The sequence below is a fragment of the Pongo abelii genome, chromosome 19 (assembly GCF_028885655.2).
Source record: "Pongo abelii isolate AG06213 chromosome 19, NHGRI_mPonAbe1-v2.0_pri, whole genome shotgun sequence".
Classification (NCBI taxonomy): Eukaryota; Metazoa; Chordata; class Mammalia; order Primates; family Hominidae; genus Pongo; species Pongo abelii.
Window position 1 is genome coordinate 88,805,439 of NC_072004.2, and position 18,622 is coordinate 88,824,060.

Sequence of the window (18,622 nt, forward strand, 5' to 3'; positions counted from 1 at the left end):
ACACCTGACTAACTTTTTTTTGTGTGTAAAGATGGGATCTTGCAATACTGCCTGGGCTGGTCTCAAACTCCTGGGCTCAAGGGATCCCCCTGCCTTGGCCTCCCAAAGTGTTGGGATTACAGGCGTGAGCCACGGTGCCCAGCCCGACATTTTCTTTTTAATGTAAGGAAAAGTGAAGGCTCTGGTTTGAATCTGAGCTTTGCATTGATCTTGTCACTGTGTTTGACCTTGAACAAGTAACTTCCCTCTGGTGCCTCAGTTTCTTTCTCTGTAAAATGGTGTGATGATAATATTCCTTTTTTGTTTGTTTGTTTTTTGTTTGTTTGTTTGTTTGTTTTGAGACAGAGGCTAGCTCTGTCTCCCAGGCTGGAGCGCAGTGGCATGATCTCAGCTCACTGCAACCTCTGCCTCCTGGGTTCAAGCGATTCTCCTGCTTCGGCCTCCTATGTCTGTAGCTGGGATTAGAGACATGTGCCACCACGCCTGGCTAATTTTTGTATTTTCAGTAGAGACGAGGTTTCACCATATTGGCAAGGCTGTTTTCAAACTCCTGACCTCAAGTGATCTGCCTGCCTCCGCCTCCCAAAGTGCTAGGATTCCAGGCATGAGCCACCACGCCTGACCCATAATGCTGCTTCTTAGAGTCCCTGTGCTGCTTGCATGAAAGATAAATGTGAGCGAAGCATTTAGCGTACTGCCTGGCCCAGAGAAAGTGCCCTGTAAGTGTGAGCTCTCCTTACTCCGCCACCAATTCCTGCGCTCAAAACATCTGGGCAATTCACTCCTGCTGACCTTTATCAAGTAGCTACTGGGGGCTGGGCACTGACTGGACCTGGGAATTCAGTGGCCTCTGCCACCTCCTCTTGCTCTGGGTCACCATGGGCCACTGCCCTAATTGTCCTGGCCACGGGCTGGCCTTCCTGCCCCTTGGGGGAGCTGTTTGCCTTAGAAGTTTGTGGCTCAGCCCTCCCATATGTAGAATAAAACTTGAGCTTAGAACTGGTAGCAAGAAGCTAATTGTTCCCAGTTCAGCTCCCTCTTCAGCAATGCTGGCCTCCCCTTCCTTCCCCCGCCTCCCCCCAGGGTCCCAATTAGGAGAGTTTTCCGGCAGCGAGTGCTCCAAGCATTCAGCTGCTGCTCCCTGCCCTGCAAAGCTCTGCTCGACCTTGGGTTCACTGCCTTCCTGGGATTGAGAGGGCCAAGGCCGGAGTGAAGCTGGGTCAGTTCCAGTTCCTTTGTCTGCTTGCAACATTAGCAGAAACTCCTCTTCATTATTTCATCCCAGTCAGTCCCTTCTTGTCCAGCCTCCCCCGCTTTGGAGGAAGAACCGCTAAGGCAGCGAGTCCTAGAATTAATCTTAGTTGTGGCAAGCACAGTGCAGAGGGGTGCAGGAACTTTCGGGATGTGTCAGTGGTCAGCTCGAGGTCACGCGTTCCCTGGGCTGAAGCTCAGGGCCTGCAGCGCTCTCCGCTTCGAAGCTGGCCTCCCCTCAAATGCTCTGCCTCCCCTCCCACATCTGGAGGGAGTGGACGGCATCCTTCCATCTGTCCCACGTTGCTGGGGGCAGGTCCTACCCCTTTAAAACATAGTGTGGATCCCCCATGCTGTGCTCTGTCTTCAGTCCTCCGTGGGGAGGACAGGCACGGGGCCCACACGGAATGACATGAGAGAACCGGGCCTGGGCTCTGAGGTCTGTGTTCCAGGATGGGATGACTGAGAAGTCCTGACTTTTAGCACAGTTGGAAGGAGAGCAAATGTACTACTACTACTATTATTACTGCTATTTTTTTTTTTTGGTCAGAGTCCGCTGGAGTGTAGTGGCAGAATCTCAGCTCACTGCAACCTCCGCCTCCCAGGTTCAAGCAATTCCCCTGCCTCAGTCTCCCGAGTAGCTGGGACTACAGGCATGCGCCACCATGCCCAGTTATATATATATATACACACACACACACACACACGTATATATACATACGTATATATATTTATATACACACGTATATATGTACATACACACGTATATACGTATATACACGTATACATATATACACATATACATATATACGTATATACACGTATACACATATATAGTATATACATGTATATACTATATATGTATATACACATATATACACATATATACGTATATCATATATACACATATACATATATACACACATATATACATATATACATATACGTATATGTGTATATGTATACGCATATACACATACACACATACGTACATGTATATATGTATATACAAACATATACACACATACGTACATGTATATATGTATATACAAACATATACACACATACGTACATGTATATATGTATATACAAACATATACACACATACGTACATGTATATATGTATATACAAACATATACACACATACGTACATGTATATATGTATATACAAACATATACACACATACGTACATGTATATATGTATATACAAACATATACACACATACGTACATGTATATATGTATATACAAACATATACACACATACGTACATGTATATATGTATATACAAACATATACACACATACGTACATGTATATATGTATATACAAACATATACACACATACGTACATGTATATATGTATATACAAACATATACACACATACGTACATGTATATATGTATATACAAACATATACACACATACGTACATGTATATATGTATATACAAACATATACACACATACGTACATGTATATATGTATATACAAACATATACACACATACGTACATGTATATATGTATATACAAACATATACACACATACGTACATGTATATATATACAAACATATACACACACGTATATGTATATATGTATATACAAACATATATACACACATATGTATATGTATATACATATACACACGTATGTGTATATGTATATATACATATACACACGTATGTGCACACACGTATGTGTGTATATGTATATACATATATACACACATGTACGTGTATATATATACATATATACACACACGTATATGTATATGTATATGTATATACATATATATGTGTATGTGTAGTATATATATATTTTTTAGTAGAGATGGGATTTCACCATGTTGGCCAAGCTGGTCTTGAACTCCCAACCTCAGGTAATCCACCTGCCTCAGACTCCCAAAGTGCTAGGATTACAGGCGTTAGCCACCATGCCTGGTCTACTGCTATTATTACTATTATTATTTGTTATGGGCTGAGTTGTGTCTGCAAAATCTGTATGTTTAAATTCTAACCCCCAGCACCCCAGAATGTGACTGTATTTGGAGACAGAATTGTTAATGAGGTAGTTAAATGAGGTCATTAGTGTGGGCCCTAATCCAATGTGACTGGGGTCCCTATAAGAAGAGGACATTTAGGCCAGGTGCAGTGGCTCATGCCTGTAATCCCAGCAGTCTGGGAGGCCGAGGCAGGTGGATTACTTGAGGTTGGGAGTCTGAGACCAGCCTGGCCAACATGGTGAAACCCCATCTCTATTGAAAATACAAAAAAATTAGCCAGACATGGTGGCACATGCCTATAGTCCCAGCTACTCGGGAGGCTGAGGCAAGAGAATTGCTTGAACCTGGGAGGTGGAGGTTGCAGTGAGCCAAGATCTCTTTGGACACAGACACAGAGTGAAGACAGACACCTAGAAGTCAAGGAGAGAGGCCTCAGAGGAAACCAACCCTGCCCACACCGTAATCTCATACTTCTACCCCCCAGAACTGTGCAAAAATAAATTTCTGTTGTTTAAGCCAGGGTTCCCCAATCCCCCACTGACCACCAGGTACCAGTCTGTGGTCTGTTAGGAATCAGGCTGCACAGCAGGAGGTGAGCGGCAGGCAAGAAAGTGAAGCCTCATCTGTACTTACAGCTGCTCCCCAGTGCTCATATTACCACCTAAACTCCACCTCCCATCAGTGGCAGCATTTGATTCTCACAGGAGTGTGAACCCTGCTGTGAACTGCGGATGTGAGGGATCTAGGTTGCGTACTCCTTATGAGAATCTAATGCCTGATGATCTGTCACTGTCTCCCATCACCCCCAGATTGGACGGTCTAGTTGCAGGAAAACAAGCTCAGGGCTCCCATGGATTCTACATTGTGGTGAGTTGTATAGTTATTTCATTATATATTACAATGTGATAGTAACAGAAATAAAGTGTACAATAATGTCATGTGCTTGAATCATCCTGAAACCATCCCTCCTCCCACCCCAATCCATGGAAAAATTGTCTTCCATGAAACTGGTCCCTGGTGCCAAAAAGGTTGGGGACTGTTGCTTTAAGCAATCCAGTCTGTGGTACTTGGTTATAGCAGCCCAAATGCATTTCTACGACTACTAAAATCACTTTCTGAGTGCTTATCATGTGTTTGTCATTGTGCTGAACAAATTAGAAATATTATCTCACTTAATCCTCACACAACTCCAAGAAGCAGGTATTATTAACATCTTCATTTGCAAATGAGAAAACTGAGTTTATTTTAGTTATTCAGCGGTGCAAGCAGTGCATAGAGTAGCTGCTCAATAAATATTGATTGAAGGACAGAAGCTGAGACATGTTAAAGAACATGCGCAGGTTGCCAGCAAGAGGCAAAGCTGGGACTTTAACCACCAAGTCTGTCTGAGTCCTAATCCTGTGCCCTTAACCACATACTATGTGGAGTCGAGTACAGCCTGGGGATACGTTCGAGCGTGAAGCCCACAAAAGTCATGGTAAGAAGTGAATCGGGGATTTTTCTCATGGGGCCATGGCTATACCAGGTGTTTCTTTTTCTTTTTTTTGTCTCTCTCTTTTTTTTTTGAGGCAGAGTTTCATTCTGTTGCCCAGGGTGTAGTGCAATGGCCGCAATCTCAGCTCACTGCAACCTCCGCCTCCCGGGTTCAAGTGATTCTCCTGCCTCAGCCTCCCGAGTAGCTGGGATTACAGGCACCCCTGCCACCACGCCCAGCTAATTTTTGTATTTTTAGTAGAGATGGAGTTTCACCATGTTGGCCAGGCTGGTCTTGAACTTCTGACCTCAGTTGAGCTGCCCGCCTCAGCCTCCCAAAGTGGGGATTACAGACATGAGCCACTGTGCCCAGCCCCTACACCAGGTGTTTCTGAGCCTGAAATAACTGGGGTTTTGTGTATAACCCAGTCTCGCTGGGAAGGACCGTGGCACTGAGTGTCAGTCAGGGCAGTGTCTCCACTTCCTGTGGCCCGCATGTAGCCTTGGGGAAGGCCTGGAGCTCTTTTCCTCTAATGTGTGTCCCTAGCTTGACTCGAGCCAATGACTTCAGAAACAGAGCGGGGATTTCCTCCCACCCCCTCTGTCCCCTCTCCCCACCTCCCGCAAAAGATCTTAGGGCCTCCTCTTGGGTGAGGAGATGCCTCATGTACCTTGTAGCCCTGGTTGATGCCATTGATGAACTGGGGGCTGGGGGCGTTCCAGGTGAAACGGATGGTTGTGGAATTGGTGGCTTCCGCGTGCACATTGCCCGGAGGGACCGTGGGAACTAGAGGAGATGAGAGAACGGGGTGGGGTGGAGGAGACCCAGTCAGTCTCTCTTGCCCAGTTCAGTAGAGAAAACGCAGGGGTGGGGGCCATAGCCTCTGCCTTGTACCCTCTTACCCCACCCCAACTCCTCCCTTGCTGTGTAGACTTAAGAGGCCTTCATATTCTCTCTGGATTAGTTTGCGTTTAATAAAACTTGCCTGACTCACCTGACAGGGTACTGGTAAATAAAAGGGGTGCGGATGAAAAATGTTCTGGCGTGGTTTTCAGGTGGAATGCTAAAAGTAAGCCGTTTCATGGTCTACTTAACATGAAATTCACAGAAGGTCCCTGTATGCCTGGAGCCTCTGCCCTTCACCATGTCCAAGCCAGCCTCCTCTTCCTCTTCCCCTCAGTCCTCCCACCCTGTGGGGTAGCTTGGCCTGGGGTGGTGATTCCAGCCCCAGAGTGCAACAGGGAGGGCCTGGTGAGAACAGGCCACACAGCCAAGGCTCTCGGGCTTGGAGAGGCACAGAACCCAACAGGCATGGGACTGGGAGAAAAGGAAGCACCTGCTCCTCTGAGGCCATAGTCTATTTTCATTTCATTTCACTTTTTTTGTTTTTTTTTTGAGACAGAGTCTCACTTTGTCACCTAGGCTGAAGTGCAGTGGCACGATCTCAGCTCATTGCAGCCTTAACTTCCCCAGGCTCCAGCCTCGAGGACCTCCCGAGTAGCTGGGACCACAGGCATGTACCACCACACCGAGCTAGTTCTGTTCATTTTTTGCAGAGACAGGGTCTCACTATGTTGCCTAGGTTAGCCTCAAACTCCTGGGCCCCAGCGATCCTGGGCACAGCCTCCTGAGTAGCTGTGCCACTGTAGCATGTAGCATGCCACCACGTCCAGCTAATTTTTTTCACTTTTTGTAGAGATGGAGTCTCCCTATCTTGCCCAGGCTGGCTCAAAACTCTGGGCTTGAGCAATCCTCCCGTCTTGGCCTCCCAAAGTGCTAAGATTACACACATGGGCCACCGTGCCTGGTCTGAGGCCACAGTCTCTACCTACCTCCCTGCAGCGTCCACTCGGTGACTTTACTGCTGTAGACCCCCAGCCCAGCGCTGTTGTAAGCAGCCACCTCGATCTCGTAGTTGGTCCAAATGATGAGATCCTCCAGCAGCAGGTTGTTCACATCAGCATCCGTGATGTTCTTAAACTGGTACCCCACGGGCAGCCCGGCCAGGCAGTACCTGAGGGGAAGAGGCGAGGCACAGTGGAGTCAGAGTCAGCTTGCTTGGCCTCGTGCCCAGGAAATTGTCCAGAGCAGCACTGTCCAATAGGACTTTTGGTGGTGGCGGAAGTGCTCTGCATCTGTGCTGTCCGACAGGGTGCCTGCCAGCACATGCAGCTGCTGAGCACTTGAAATGTGGTTAGTGCAACTGAGGAAATAAATTCAATTTTTTTTTTTTTTGAGATGGAATCTTGCTCTGTCACCCAGGCTGGAGTGCAGTGGCGCTATCTCAGCTCACTGCAACCTCTGCCTCCCAGATTCAAGCAATTCTCCTGCCTCAGCCTCCCTGAGTAGCTGGGATTACAGGCATGCGCCACCACACAGGCTAATTTTTGTATTTTTAGTAGAGACAGGGTTTCACCATGTTGGCCAGGATGGTCTCGAACTCCTGACCTCAGGTGATCTGCCTACCTCACCTCAGCTTCCCAAAGTGCTGGGATTATAGGCATGAGCCACTATACCCGGCCTGAATTAGAATTTGATTTAGTTTTGCTTATGGTTGACCCTTGAACAACACAGGTTGGAACTGTACAGGTTCATGTATACACAGAGCTTTTTTTTTTTTTTAATTTTTTTTTTTAGATGGAGTCTCGCGCTTTCACCCAGGCTGGAGTGCTATGGCATGATCTTGGGTCACTGCAACCTCCACCTGCAGGGTTCAAGCAATTCTCCTGCCTCAGCCTCCCGAGTAGCTGGGATTACAGGCACATGCTCCCATGCCTGGCTTATTTTTTGTATTTTTAGTACAGATGGGGTTTCACCATGCTGGCCAGGCTGGTCTCGAACCCCTGACCTCGTGATCCACCTGCCTCAGCCTCCCAAAGTGCTGGGATTACAGGCGTGAGCCACCAGGCCCAGCTACACAGAGTTTTAAAAATAAACATATCAGAAAAAGTTTTAGAGATTTGTGACAATTTGAAAAAACTCGCAGATGAACCACATAGCCTAGAAATATTGAAAAAATTAAGAAAAAGTTATATCATAAATGCATAAAAATATGTGTTAATTGACTGTTTTTTAATAGGTGTGGCTTCTGGCCAGCAGTAGGCTATTAGTATTTACTTTTTTGGGGAGTCAAAAATTACACGAATTATATGTGGATTGGGCCAGGAATGGTGGCTCGTGCCTATAATCCCAGCACTTTGGGAGGCCCAGGCGGGTGGGTCACTCGAGGTCAGGAGTTTGAGACCAGCCTGGCCAAAAAGGTGAAATCCTGTCTTTACCAAAAATAAAAAAAAATTAGCCGGATGTGGTGGCACATGCCTGTAGTCCCAGCTACTTGGGAGGCTGAGGCAGGAGGATCACTTGAGCCTAGGAGGTGGAGGTTGCAGTGAGCTGAGATTACACCACTGCACTCCAGCCTGGGTGATAGTGAGAATCCATCTCAAAAAAAAAAAAAAAAAAAAGAAGAAAAAATTAGCCAGGCGTGGTAGTGAGTGCCTCTAATCCCAGCTACTCAGGAGGCTGAGGCAGAAGAATTGCTTGAACCTGGGAGGCAGAGGTTGCATGCAGTGAGCTGAGATTAAGGTATTGCACTCCAGCCTGGGCAATGGAGTGAGACCCTGTCTCAAAAAAAAAAAAAAAAAAAAAAAAAAAGAAATTATACATGGATTATCAACCGTGTGGGGGTCAGCACCCCTAGCCCCCACATTGTTCAAAGGTCAACTGTAGTTTAAGTAGCCAGAGATGACTAATGGTTACCTTCCTGGGTAGCAGAGGTCTAGGGGATGTGTCTGGACTATTCCTTTTGAGGGGGGAGGATTGCTAACCAGGGGCACTGAGAGGTCTCAGGGCAGGTCTCGCAGGTCTCAGCCTTTGAGGGGTCATGGACAGGAGAGCTGTCCCTGAAGCCTGGGCTCATTTTCTTTCCTCCTCTAGGATACAGGCTCCCTCTTCTGACAATTACTTGCCCAGGTGGAATGAAACACCTGGGCTACCTACTCGACCCATTTCTACCTCCACTGGCAAAAAGAACTCACAGCACTAAAGAAGTAAGTGTGTACAAGCAAATTTTGGGGGCCAGACACAAATGATGGGTCACTCATTTGAGAAACACAATGCATATATAATTCAGCATCTAATTATTGGAAAATTAAGGACCTCAAAGTATTCCGATGCATTACAGTGCCCTAAAACACTGCTTCTCTAAACCTGAAGATGCATCAAAGTCTCCTAGATGACTTTTTTTTTTTTTTTTTTTTTTTTTTTTAGATGGAGTCTCACCCAGGCTGGAGTGCAGTGGTGTGATCTCGGCTCACTGCAACCTCCGCCTCCTGGGTTCAAGTGATTCTCCTGCCTCAGCCTCCTGAGTAGCTGGGACTACGGGTGTGTGCCACCATGCCCAGCTAATTTTTGTATTTCTAGTAGAGATGGGGTTTCAGCATGTTGGCCAGGATGGTCTCAGTCTCCTGACCTGGTGATCCACCCACCTTGGCCTCCCAAAGTGCTGGGATTACAGGCGTGAACCCCCGTGCCCGGCCTGAAAGACTTTTTTAAAAGCAAAGGTTTCTAAGCCCATCCTTAAAGTTTCTGGTGTGGTAGGTCTTGGAGAGACTTGATAATTTGCATTTCCGACCAGTTCTCAGGTTAGGCTGATGCTATGGGTGCTGGGACCACACTTTGAGAACCACCGCCCTTCAGGATTAGTGAAAAACCCACAACAAAATTAACCAATAGTGGAGCAGTTAAACCCCTGGGAAGGTGTGTACATGCAGGAATGAGACACACGAAGTTGCGTAGCATTTTGTAGCTAGAATCTAGACTATCAATGAGAGTTCTCAGTAACCTCAAAAAACTTATGAATTTGAACTTATGAATACCACATTTTAGTGACCCTTAATGACTCCCATTTAGGTTACTAGAAGAGTAGTCCCTCAGTCAAATGCAAAGATAAGGGTCTGTATAACTGGGCTTCATTTCTAGTAATAACCAAAGAAAGAACTTTCACTTTTCCATCAGTTCTTCGGCCAGCTGGTTTCTCCATTCACGGGTCAAGAGAATTCTGGCCTGTGATGGAATGATGGAATATTTGCAGCTTCCCAGAGGGTTGCCCCTCGGATAGTTCTTTCTTTCTTTTTTTTTTTTTTTTTGAGATGGAGTCTCGCTCTGTAGCCTGGGCTGGAGTGCAGTGGCGCGATCTCTGCTCACTGCAAGCTCCACCTCCCAGGTTCACGCCATTCTCCTGCCTCAGCCTCCCGAGTAGCTGGGACTACAGGTGCCTGCCACCGCACCCGGCTAATTTTTTTTTTTTTGTATTTTTAGTAGAGATGGGGTTTCACCGTGGTCTTGATCTCCTGACCTCATGATCCGCCCGTCTTGGCCTCCCAAAGTGCTGGGATTACAGGCATGAGCCACCGCGCCCGGCCAATAGTTACTTCTTTCTTCTCCTGTCTCCTATAGGCCTGTTCCTACGTCAGCCCATATAGCCTCCCCTCTCAAGCATTCCTCGCTGGTGTCCAGGGGTCTTGCCGCTGGAAGTTCTGCTAGGTGTCCAACCTAAATCCTTCCTACCACTGAGTAGGCATTTCTTGTTACCTGGTCCTTCCTAGATGGCGAAGGGCCTGCCATGAATTTGCACTGTTTTCCAGTCCACTCCCGATCTTCCCCCATGCCTTTCCCCTTGGGACTGGGCTCCTGTCCCCAGGGTGGACACCCACCTGATGATGTAGCCCTTGAGAATTCCATTCTGGTGGCTCTCAGGAGGTGGCTGCCACTGGATCATGATGGACTGGTTGGTTCGACCGCTGGCAATGACGTTCTGTGGAGGGGCCGTGGGGGGCTCCTCGGGGAGGGAGACCCTGGATCACAAAACACCAATGCTCTTAGTCTTGGGGTCAAACACAGGAGTTGAATGAGATATGAGGAGGCTGAACCCTGGCCTGCTCTGACCCTGGATAATTCTGTACAACTGCTGTGTGCATTTGGGCAAGTCACCTAACCTCTCTGAGCTTGTTCTATAAAAGAATTATAACAAAGCTCTACTTGCCTGCCTTATGAGACTAGTTGAGGCTCAAATGATACTACATATATAGTCTGTGTGTATATGTGGAGATATATATGTCTTTTAAAAACTATAAGGCCAGATGCTGTGGCTCATGCCTGTAATCCCAGCACTTTGGGAGGCTGAGGCAAGAGGATTGCTTGAGGGCCAGAGTTCAAAACCAGCCTAGGCAACATGGCAAGACCCTGTCTCTACCAAAAAAAAAAAAAAAAAAAAAAAAAAAAATCCCGCTTGGTGACTTGCATCTGTATCCCAAATACTTGGGAGGCTGAGGTGGGAGGATGGCTTGAACCCAGGAGGTTGAGGCTGCAGTGAGCTGTGTTTGCATCACAGAACTACAGCCTGGGAAACAGAGACCCTGTCTCAAAAAAAAAAAAAAAAATAATGTACATGTTTTTGGTGCCGTTGAGGGATGTAAGTTTCAGTTTCCTATTTGTCAAGGAAGCTGCTGTTGGGGCTGATGAGGTCATGAGTATCCAAGTATTCTATAAGCAGAAGTGTTGGTCACATCCCAGTGGTCAGCTGCTGGTGTACCTTAACTAGGCCTCCTTTGCTGGCCAGCTGAGCCCCAGGCGGGAGCAGGGCGGGCATGGCGTGTGGGGGAGAGAGCCAAGGACACCCACCCTGGCTCCGGGAGCCAAGCGCGACAGCATGTCTTCCTCTGGCATTGCTGGGGGATGCTGTGTTCTGCCTAAGTGTACTTTTCACATCACGGACATGCGTCCATTCCAAACAAAAGTTAATTATTTTTGATGGATGTCTTTCCCTTTTTGTTTATGTTTTTGCTTTTTGATAGATAGCTTTCCTAAGCGTGCTGCTCGCTCCCGTGTTTTATTTGAGAGAGTTTTGCTCTTTCGCCCAGGCTGGAATGCAGTGGCATGATCTCACCTCACTGCAACCTCTGCCTCCCGGGTTCAAGCGATTCTCCTGCCTCAGCCTTAAGAGTAGCTGGGATTATAGGTGCCTGCCACCAGGCCTGGCTAATTTTTATATTTTTAGTAGAGACGGGGTTTCGTCATGTTGGCCAGGCTGGTTTCGAACTCCTGACCTTAGGTGATCCACCTGCCTCTGCCTCCCAAAGTGCTGGGATTACAGGCATGAGCCACTGTACCTGGCCTGCTCCTGTGTTTTTGTAGAGGCTGGGGTAAGGGTGATTTGGCCTTTTTCTTTTTTGTTTTTGAGACAAGGTTTCACTCTTGTCCCCCAGGCTGGAGTGCGGTGGCATGATTTCGCCTCACTGCAACCCTCCGTCTCCCGGGTTCAAGCAATTCTCCTGCCTCAGCCTCCTGAGTAGCTGGGATTACAGGCACCTGCCACCATGCCCCGCTAATTTTTGTATTTTTAGTAGAGATGGGGTTTCACCATGTTGGCCAGGCTGGTCTCAAACTCCTGACCTCAAGTGATCCACGCCCCCCTCAGCCTCCCAAAGTGCTGGGATTACAAGTGTGAGGATTTGGCCTTTTTCTTGGTGACTCAGGGCAGTTAGCATGAAGGCACATTAGGAAGGTGAGTCAGTGTCATGTGGTGCAGCCGCAGGGCAGGAGAAGTTGCAGGGTAGCTTCCCCTACACTTTCAGCCTCTCTGTTGTTGGGATTGTGTATCTCCAGATGCGCTGGGGCTGGGTCTGCTCATTCCCTGTCCCTACTCCAGTGGTCCAAACGTGGCATGGCACACGGTAGCTGCTCAGTAAACAGTGAGTATGTAAATCCTCCTGTAACTGCTCTCCACACCGGCTGCCACCTGCCACTGCTCCCTCCCGTGAGACTATTTGACCCCAGTGGTGCTACCTTAGTACAAGCCAGAGAGACCCAAGCTCATTGCAACTGTGGCAAAACCACCATGATTGATTTAAGCCCCAGGCGTCTTTTAAAGAGCCAAGTGCACAGCTTTGTGCACGTGATTTGTATCACGGTTGTTCTGACCTCTCCCATGACATCTTTCTTGCTAGAGGTGGCTGCTTGTTCTACGGAGCTGGAGAGGATGAATTCTCCTTCTACATAGATGGGTATCACTGTGTGATGTTTTTATATGAAGTACCTGCAGTTTTTATTCAATTTCCATCTTTTTTTTTTTTTTTTTGAGACAGTCTTGCTCTGTCATCCAGGCTGGATCTCGGCTCACTGCAACCTCCGCCTCCCTGGTTCAAGCGATTCTTGTGCCTCAGCCTCCCAAGTAGCTGGGATTACAGGCGACCACCACCATGCCCAGCTAATTTTCATATTTTAGTAGAGACTGGGTTTTGCTATGTTGGCCAGGCTGGTTTCGAACTCCTGACCTCAGGTGATCCGCCTGCCTCAGCCTCCTGACGTGCTGGGATTACAGGCGTGAGCCACTGCGCCCAACAATTTCCATCATTTTATAAAAGATTTGTGGGAACCCTAGCAGGGCCTGGCATCGTGCAAGACATGGATATGGAGATCTGTGTAGATCCCGTATCTCTCTGGAATTTTGCATCCATTTAACAACGACAGCAGCCCATGCCGATGTGGCGTGGAAGGAGGTGAGCCTTTGAGTTTGCACAGCTCCCGGTAACTGGGATGACTACATTTGGTTGGTGCTCACCGCGTTCCCCAGTGTCCTACTCACAGCACCCCACTTAACCTTTGCAACATCCTGGCAAGGCGCTCACGAGGATTGCTCTCCCCTTCTACAGAGGCGGAAGCCTGGAGGGGGCCAGGAGGAGCTGAGCCAGAATCTGCCACATCGGTTTCAGCTGCAGCCCCTCCCTGTTGGAGTCCTGGCGACGCCCCTGTAGAGTGCCACTGCCCTCACCTCTCAGTGTCTTTGCTGAACTGTCCTTTCCCCACGTCGTTGACGGCACAAAGACGGAACTGGTAGGAGCGTGCAGGAACCAGGCCCTTGACTGTCACTGAGGTAGCTTTGGGGTCCACACTGGCCAGGAGTACAGTCCAGGGGGCATCTGCAGGGACAGTGAGTGGGGCAGAAGTGGGCATCTTGGGTGGGATGAAGCATGCTTCTTACTCCCCACTCCCAGCAGGGTCCAGCCTCATTGGGGCTGGCAAGAGACAGCCTCCCCAGCTTGGTGCAGGAGTGGCCCACCATGCCACTTTTCTAGGTCCCATTAGCTCACACGACCCTGGGGAGGAGAGGGTGGAGGGTGCCGGAGCAAAGTAAGGGCTCATGGGAACTGAGATGCATTCGTCTCCCCCACTACCCCCCACAATTGATGAGCTCTAGGCAAGCAGTGTTTAAAATGCCATTCAGGCTGGGTGTGGTGGCTCATGTCTGTAATCCCAGCACTTTGGGAGGCTGAGGTGGGCAGATCACCTGAGGTCAGGAGTTTGAGACCAGCCTGACCAATATGGTGAAACTCCATCTCTACTAAAAAGACAAAATTAGCTGGGCATGGTGACGTATGCCTGTAATCCCAAATACTCGGGAGGCTGAGACAGGAGAATCACCTGAACCCAGGAGGCAGAGGTTGCAGTGAGCTGAGATGACACCATTGCACTCCAGCCTGGGGTGACAGGTGTGAAACTCCGTCTCAAAAATAAATAAATAAATAAATAAATAAATAAAAATAAATAAATAAAATGCAATGCAAATGACGCCTGCTAATTTGACTTGGGGAATACATAAATAAGTAAATAATAAATAAATAGCGGCCATTTTCTTTGCAGCTTCTGCTGTGCCAGGCTCTGAGTTAAGCACCTCTTGTGCGTCATCTCTTTCAACTCTAACAGCACCTGACAGGCAGATGTCTGTTTTTCCTTCAGAGATGGGAAAGCTGAGGCTGCCAGAGGGAAGGATCTGCTCAAAGGCCCAGAACTAGGAAACAGGAGAGCTGGGAACCCAGCCCAGAGCTGGGACCCCAGCCCAGAGCTGACTCCTAAGTCCACGCTCGGGTGGGAGGTGTTGGAGGTGGCCACGGGAACCTTACTGTTCTCCGACATCTCCAGGACGTAGCGGATCAGGGGGCTGTTGCCATCAAAGGGCTTGGTCCACGTCAGGTTGATGGCTCGCCTTTCCACGGTGCTGAGAGTGGCCACTGGGTGCTCGGGCGCGTGGGGCAGTTGCCTGGAGGAAAGAGACACGTGGTCAGGCATCCCTATGCGGTCTGCAGGCAGGTGACGGGGGCACTGTGGACACAGGTTGTGTAGGCCTTGCGCTTCCATGATACCTCATGCTCAGACGTAAAATGTGGCCTTCGGGCCATCTGCTTGGAGATTTTTCTCTCTGGAATCAGAGCCCTCCTGCTAAAGCCATCCTTACACCCCCCTGCTCTTGACGGGGGGCCTAACTGAGCTGAGAGAAAGGCCTGGAAGGATGCTAGGGGTATGTCCTGAGCAAAGCTGAAAAGTTCAGGTCACACGTGGCCTGGGGATCTGACAAAAGGGACTCAGCTGGCCCTGAGCCTGCCAGTTGCTATTGCCTGGACCTCCTCTGCTGGGGCCTAGGAGGGCTGCCCTTACCTGACTCGCAGGTGGGCACTGCGAGAGTCGTTGCCTCCTGCTGAGATCACCCGGCAGGTGTACGTGCCGATGTCTCCCGACCACGTCTGTGAGATGTGCAGGGAGCCGTTTCTGTCCAGGCGGATACGAGGATGGCTCTCCGTGCCCAGGGTGGCCCCGTCCTTCTCCCAGATGTACCTAAAAGTAAGAAGAACCCGTAAGTACAGAGGGAGAGGAAGGTGCCTCGGGAGTGGGCCTAGCCTGAAGCTTGTCCCGAGAAAATAGCTCCAAAGCTGGGCAGAGGACCATTGCAGGCAACAGCCAGGCAGGACACTGGGATCGGGGAGCAGGACTGTTGAAGGCCAAGCAGTCTGGAAGCCCATCATTCCTGCGGGGAGGGTGCAGAAGAGCGGGAGAGCGAATGCATTCAGTCATTATTGGTCGTTACATCTTCAGTTCAGGGTGGGTCAAAGCGTTGTTGCTTCTGGCCAGATGCGATTGCAAAACAGCCAGTGAAAGGTATTCTTCTGAAGAGGTTAAAAGATTACAGTTGGAAAAAGGAATTCAAGTTTCCTCATAGTCTACATTTCTGAATTAGTTTTATGAGGGGAATCATTATATCAATGCATCAGTGTGACAAATTGACTTTAGTGTCCAAAAAATCACTTTAGCTTCGATCAGTCAATACAAATGGGGCTTGAGAAATTACACACGCATCAGTGCTTGACAATAAAAAATATCTTCTCTGAATTTGTTTTTGAGGAAATAGAACCATTATCATTGTCATCAACATACAGGGAGTGCCAGCCGTGGGGGGCAGGATGCCACACAATGACCCCAGGCAAGGTTGGCCTTGGTTCTCAGTACAAGTGTGAGGAACCCAGTGGTGGCTGAGATGCTTTGCAAATAGCCCCGTTCAACTGGGGTACAGAGTGGGGGCCTGAGCTGCTGGCTCCCAGGACTATCTGGGTTTGCAGAATGTCAGATAACTAGAGAGAGTGAATCTGTAATATTTTTAACCTAAGTTTCAAAAGCAGAACCAGGCTGGGCGCGTGGCTCACACAGGTAATCCCAGCACTTTGGGAGGCCGAGGTGGGTGGATCACCTGAGGTCGGGAGTTCGAGACCAGTCTGGCCAACATGGCAAAACCCTGTCTCTACTAAAAATACAGAGATTTGCCGGGTGTGGTGGCCAGTGCCTGTAATCCCAGCTACTCTTGAGGCTGAGGCAGGAGAATCACTTGAACCTGGGAAGTGGAGGTTGCAGGGAGCCGAGATGGTGCCACTGCACTCCAGCCTGGGCGACACAGCAAAACTCCGTCTCAAAAACACACAAAAAGCCCCCACAAAAAACAGAAGCAGAACCAACAGAAAAGTAAAAAGTACAGGTAAGAAAAAAAAAAAAAAAGAAAGGAAAAGAAAAAGAAAACTCAAAAGTTTTCTGATAATAGGGAACCATGATTAACATTTGAATGTGTGCATATCTACCAGACCCTTCTTCCCTGCCCAGACAGGCAGTGCACTGCAGCACTGCTACATTCAGAAGTCAGACTCTCAGGCCAAATGCTGGCTTTGCTACTCTCCAGCTTTGTCATCTTGGGTGAGCTAATTTATTAATGAATTTATTTATTTTAGAAGAGTCTGGCTCTGTTGCCCAGGCTGGAGTGCTGTGGTGCAGTCTTGACTCACTGCAACCTCCACCTCCCAGGTTCAAGTGATTTTCGTGCCTCAGCCTCCCGAGTTGCTAGGACTACAGGCGAGCACCACCACGCCCGACTAATTTTGTATTTTTAGTAGAGATGGGTTTTCACCATGCTGGCCAGGCTGGTCTCTAACTCCTGACCTCAAGTGATCCACCCGCCTCAGCCTCCCAAAGTGCTGGGATTACAGGTGTGAGCCACCGCGCCTGGCCTTAGGTGAGTTTATTTAACCTTGCTGGGCCTCAGTTGCCTCACCTGTAATATGAGGAAACTAACACCACCCACCTCATAGCACTGCTGTGACGATTGTGCGAGCTGATATAAAATAGAGTAGTGCCTGAACCACGGCAAGTGGTCAGTAAAAGTTAGCCATTGTTATATATTTTAAATGATACAGTATATTTACATGAATGGTATACAGCAATCTATTCAGCCATCCTGTTTTTATATTTTATTTTATTTTATTTTGAGACAGAATCTCACTCTCTCACCCAGGCTGGAGTGCAGTGGTGCGATCTTGGCTCACTGCAACCTCCACCTCCCGGGCTCAAGCGATTCTCCTGCCTCAGCCTCCCTGGTAGCTGGGATTACAGGCCTACACTACCACGCTGGGCTATTTTTCTTTCTTTCTTTTTTTTTTTTTTTTTTGTATTTTTCGTAGAGACGGGGCTTTGCCATGTTGGCCAGGCTGGTCTCGAACTCCTGACCTCAGGTGATCCGCCTGTCTCTGCCTCCCGAAGTGCTGGGATTACAGGCTTGAGCCACCACGCCTGACCAGTCATCCTGTTTTTAAAGCTGCTTTTTGACTCAATAAAAATATCATAAACTCTTTTTGATGTGACATTTCCACACCATGATTTTTTACTGGATGCACAATGTTTCAGTATAGCTGTTTTGTAATTTAACCGATCCCATAATGTTGGACATCCAGTTTAGCTCTTTGTTTTCTAATATTATAGTTAAAGCTGTGGTCCTTATGGCAAAATGTTTACAACCACTCCAAATCACTTCCTCAAGGACAAATTCTCAGCAGTGAAATTGTTGAGTTAATTTTTAAGTCTTTTAATACCTATTTACAAATCAACAACAGTAATCACCTTCAATTCATCCCTTTATTTAGAAAGGACTTGCCAGCACGCACAGGATAGGCAGAATTTTACTTAAAAGCAAATTTAGTTGCAGAGAGTAATTCCCATGTAAGAAATAGCCTATGGGGGCCGGGCTCAGTGGCTCATGCCTGTAATCCCAGCACTTCGGGAGGCTGAGGCTGGCGGATCACGAGGTCAGGAGATTGAGACCATTCTGCTAACACGGTGAAACCCCGTCTCTACTAAAAATACAAAAAATTAGCCGGGCGTGGTGGTGGGAGCCTGTAGTCCCAGCTACTCGGGAGGCTGAGGCAGGAGAATGGTGTGAACCTGGGAGGCAGAGCTTGCAGTGAGCCGAGATCACGCCACTGCACTCCAGCCTGGGCGACAGAGTGAGACTCCGTCTCATAAAAAAAAAAAAAAAGAAAAAAAAGAAATAGGCTATGGCAAGCAGACATTCTTTGCTTCAGAATGTGGTGCTTTACAAAGCAGAGATCACTGCCCGTGAAGTATTTGTGCCAAAACAATTGAACATGAATCTAATTAGCAGTTACTGAAATTGAATTATAAATGCAGAGGATAGAAGAACAGGTTAACAACACTGTGAGAAAGCAGCCAGGCCAATCCAGAATGTTGAATA

At 48.1% G+C, this 18,622-nt stretch overlaps 1 protein-coding gene across 3 annotated transcripts in view; it reads right to left on the reverse strand.

Moving 5' to 3' along the window:
* The window catches only part of SDK2 (sidekick cell adhesion molecule 2), a 314,110-nt gene that overhangs the window by 77,107 nt on the left and 218,381 nt on the right, over positions 1 to 18,622 (reverse strand). For all 3 annotated transcript variants that reach the window (XM_054535716.2, XM_054535717.2, XM_024235631.3), the window contains exons 13-18: positions 15,217 to 15,393; positions 14,685 to 14,821; positions 13,556 to 13,703; positions 10,440 to 10,580; positions 6,561 to 6,742; positions 5,399 to 5,514 (exon numbers count right to left, since the gene is read on the reverse strand). In XM_054535716.2, coding sequence (XP_054391691.2) covers positions 5,399 to 5,514; positions 6,561 to 6,742; positions 10,440 to 10,580; positions 13,556 to 13,703; positions 14,685 to 14,821; positions 15,217 to 15,393 — 901 coding nt within the window. The remainder of the gene's footprint in view (positions 1 to 5,398; positions 5,515 to 6,560; positions 6,743 to 10,439; positions 10,581 to 13,555; positions 13,704 to 14,684; positions 14,822 to 15,216; positions 15,394 to 18,622) is intronic.